The following is a 2,932-nucleotide window of genomic DNA, read 5'->3' as shown; positions in this document are numbered from 1 at the left end:
AGGTAAGTGGCAGACCCTTATCTTCCCAACAACTAGAAATTAGTGATACCTTTAACAGACAGGTGACCTTTATGAGCAGAACAACTCAAGAACAGAATTTTAATTTCTGTTGTGGCTTCATAAAAATATTTGCATACGAAGTTGCCTCCAATATTTCATATTTTACCCAAGCTGTTTGAATCATATGACTTTGGGAATATTAGCTATTAATTTTAAAGGTAGGTTTCTAGTTTCCAGTATGCTAAGGAAAGCCAGGAAAACTGAATCCAATGGATTTGTAAAATACTGACACCCAAGTATCTATTCTGTTAAGAATTTCCTGCTGTATGAGAGAAGATCATGAATATCAGGAGCCTCGATTTGTGTAGTATGTGTAAGGAACAATGCCACAGAAATAGCAGGGTTCATAGATATTAATTTGTATCTGTGACTGCTTACACAGACTGAGGCATTAAAAATCAGATTATATCAATGGTAAGAAGTCTGGGGAAATTGGAAAGCAACAAGAATTTACTGTTAATACCAGAAACTAAATATAAAATCAAGTGCATTGCTACAGGCTAGTGGTACAGGCATTTGAAAACACTGTTTCTGAAATGACCTCATGCACTGAGGATATTCACCTTTCCATCATTCCAGAGAGTGGTTCCAAAAATCCACAACTATTCCCAGAACACCAGGAAAGGCACAGCTCTGGGTCCATGAGATATTGCTCTTGTATGAAGCAGTATGATTTATCTCCTCTGCACCTCTGCTAGTGCTAACCTGGAAAAAAGCAAAGCAAGTCCAGCTGCCACCCTTTGACAGGCACAGCCTCTGCGTCTCGTCAGGCTGCCACGTACACTTACAAAGGTGTTCCTGAATCAAGGAGTGTAAGAGCAAACAGTGGAAAATTTGAAAAGGCATGGAAGATGGGGCCAAGGGGAAGACCTGGCTTTACTGTTTGAGCTGAAAGTGTGAAACCCACTTTGGGCAATGTGAGGAGGGGATGGACTTCCAAAGTACCTAGATGATATGTTGGGATGAATTTTTAGTTTAAAAAATGGTAGAAAAAGAAAAGAATTACTCCTCTGTGCCATCTGGAAAACTACCGGTATTGCTACAAAAAGCCCAGAAGGCCAAATGCGCAGAAATCAAAAGTAAATGTCTCTAACACATTTATCTTGCTGGAAGGCACTTGAAAAGAGCTCATGATACAAATCCAGACAAAGCACATTGCCTGCATTGCTGCTGGGGTGAAGTACAGGAGACACAGTGCCGCAGACAGGAATATTCTGCAGTCCTTGAGAGGTTCTCAAGGCATTTCTCCTCCACAGCCTTGCCCAGACACACCTGCCCAGGCAGTCAAACCCCAGGTACCTGGGGTTTTGTTAACCACAGCAGGCATGGGGGCTGGTCTGGGATTCCTTCTGCCTGGGTTACTCTCCACCCTTCCCTACCCAACAGGGAGGAGAGGGAAGGGAAAGGGGAAGACGAAGGGAAGGAGGCATTGGAAGAGGAAGGCTTGAGAAAATGTGGGCTTCCGTTGGAGGGAAGAACTGAGAGAGCTCGGGCTGTTCAGGCGAGAGAAGAGAAGGCTCAGGGGCATTGCCCAAAGAGGTTGTGGAGTCTTCACCCATGGAGCTATTCAAAACCCAACGGGACCCCCGTCTGGGCAGCCTGTGGCTCCGGGATCCCCTGAAACGAGGAAGGCGGTCCCCTCCCCAGGAGCGGCAACGTGGGTTTGGGTTGGAGGGGAGAGGCGAGGGCTGAAGGGAGAGCTGTCGCAGGGCAGGGCCAGGCAGGAGAGCGCAGAGGAGAGGAGAGGAGAGGAGAGGAGAGGAGAGGAGAGGAGGAGAGGAGAGGAGAGGAGAGGAGAGGAGAGGAGAGGAGAGGAGAGGAGAGGAGAGGAGAGGAGAGGAGAGGAGAGGAGAGAGGAGAGGAGAGGAGAGCGCTCGGCCTCGGAGCGGCTCCCGCCCGCCACGCCAAGTGCCGGGAAAGCCTCCGCCACGGAAAGCGGGAGCAGAGCTGGGGAGCAGAGCTGCTCCCGGAGCTCACCTGCAAAGGGCGGAGCCAGCGGGGATGATGTCACAAGCAGAGAGGTGAGGTCATAGGGGAAGTCCTCTCCACCGGCCCCGCCACCCAAGGAGAGCCCTCGCTGGAGGGCTGGAGCCTGTGCGAGAGGGGGCTTGAGCCTGCGCCCTTCTTCCGAGGGGCTCGGCCGAAGCGAGGTCGGTCCCGGCCGCCCTGCCCCGACAAGGCTTGGCCAGGCCGGCAAGGACGGGCGCAGGGGACGCGAGCCCCGAGACGGGGACCGCCAGCAAGGGCCAGCAGAGGAAAGCAAGGACAGGCGGGCAAGGCAGGCAGGGCTCGGGAAGGCGCAGTGCGGAGAGACCCGTGGGAGCGAGCTGTGGGCAGCATGTCCGGAGCAGAGGAGGTCTGCGCGGTGCCCGAGCGGGAGAGGGAGCCCGAAGCGACGTGTTCCGGGGGCCTCTCCGAAGGCGGCGAAGCAAAGGCCAAAAAGAGCCGCTCCTCCCGGTCCTCCCGGGCCGGGCTGCTCTTCCCGGTGAGCCGCGTAGACAGGCAGCTGCGCAGAGGCCGCTTTGCCGAGCGCTTTGGAGCCAGGGCCCCCGTCTATCTGGCTGCGGTGCTGCAGTGGGTGACGCACAAGACCATGGACGCGGCCGGCAAGATTTCCAAGAAGAGCAAGCAGCAGCGCATTTCTCCGTCGCACTTGCAGGCGGCGGTGCGGAAGAGCTCTCTGCTCAAGCAGCTCCTGCGAGGCGGCGTGCCCAGGCGTGGCGGCAGGGCTGTCCCCCGAAGCCAGCGTGTGGCCTCGCCGCCCAAAAAGGAGACGACCAAGAGTAAGAAGAGACGCCCCAGGCGAAGGGCCGCACCTGCCCGTGCCACTGCTGCTGGCGAGTGAGAAGGCGGCAGAAGCTCTTGCCCCACG

At 54.7% G+C, this 2,932-nt stretch overlaps 1 protein-coding gene across 1 annotated transcript; it reads left to right on the top strand.

Annotated features, from left to right (window-relative positions):
* The first annotated feature begins 2,276 nt into the window (after window positions 1-2,276).
* On the top strand, window positions 2,277-2,932 carry LOC128143171 (histone H2A-beta, sperm-like). The gene has a single exon (XM_052790139.1). The coding sequence runs from the start codon at window positions 2,399-2,401 to the stop codon at window positions 2,903-2,905; it is 507 nt and encodes a 168-aa protein (XP_052646099.1). The 5' UTR covers window positions 2,277-2,398; the 3' UTR covers window positions 2,906-2,932.

Source organism: Harpia harpyja, chromosome 6, assembly GCF_026419915.1.
Source record: "Harpia harpyja isolate bHarHar1 chromosome 6, bHarHar1 primary haplotype, whole genome shotgun sequence".
In the NCBI taxonomy this organism is placed as follows: domain Eukaryota; kingdom Metazoa; phylum Chordata; class Aves; order Accipitriformes; family Accipitridae; genus Harpia; species Harpia harpyja.
Note: the sequence above shows the minus strand (reverse complement) of the source record. Positions and strands in the feature narration are given on the sequence as shown.

Excerpts from the sequence above, each read along its gene's own strand:
- LOC128143171 (XM_052790139.1), top strand. The coding sequence starts at position 2,399 with ATGTCCGGAGCAGAGGAGGTCTGCGCGGTGCCCGAGCGGGAGAGGGAG.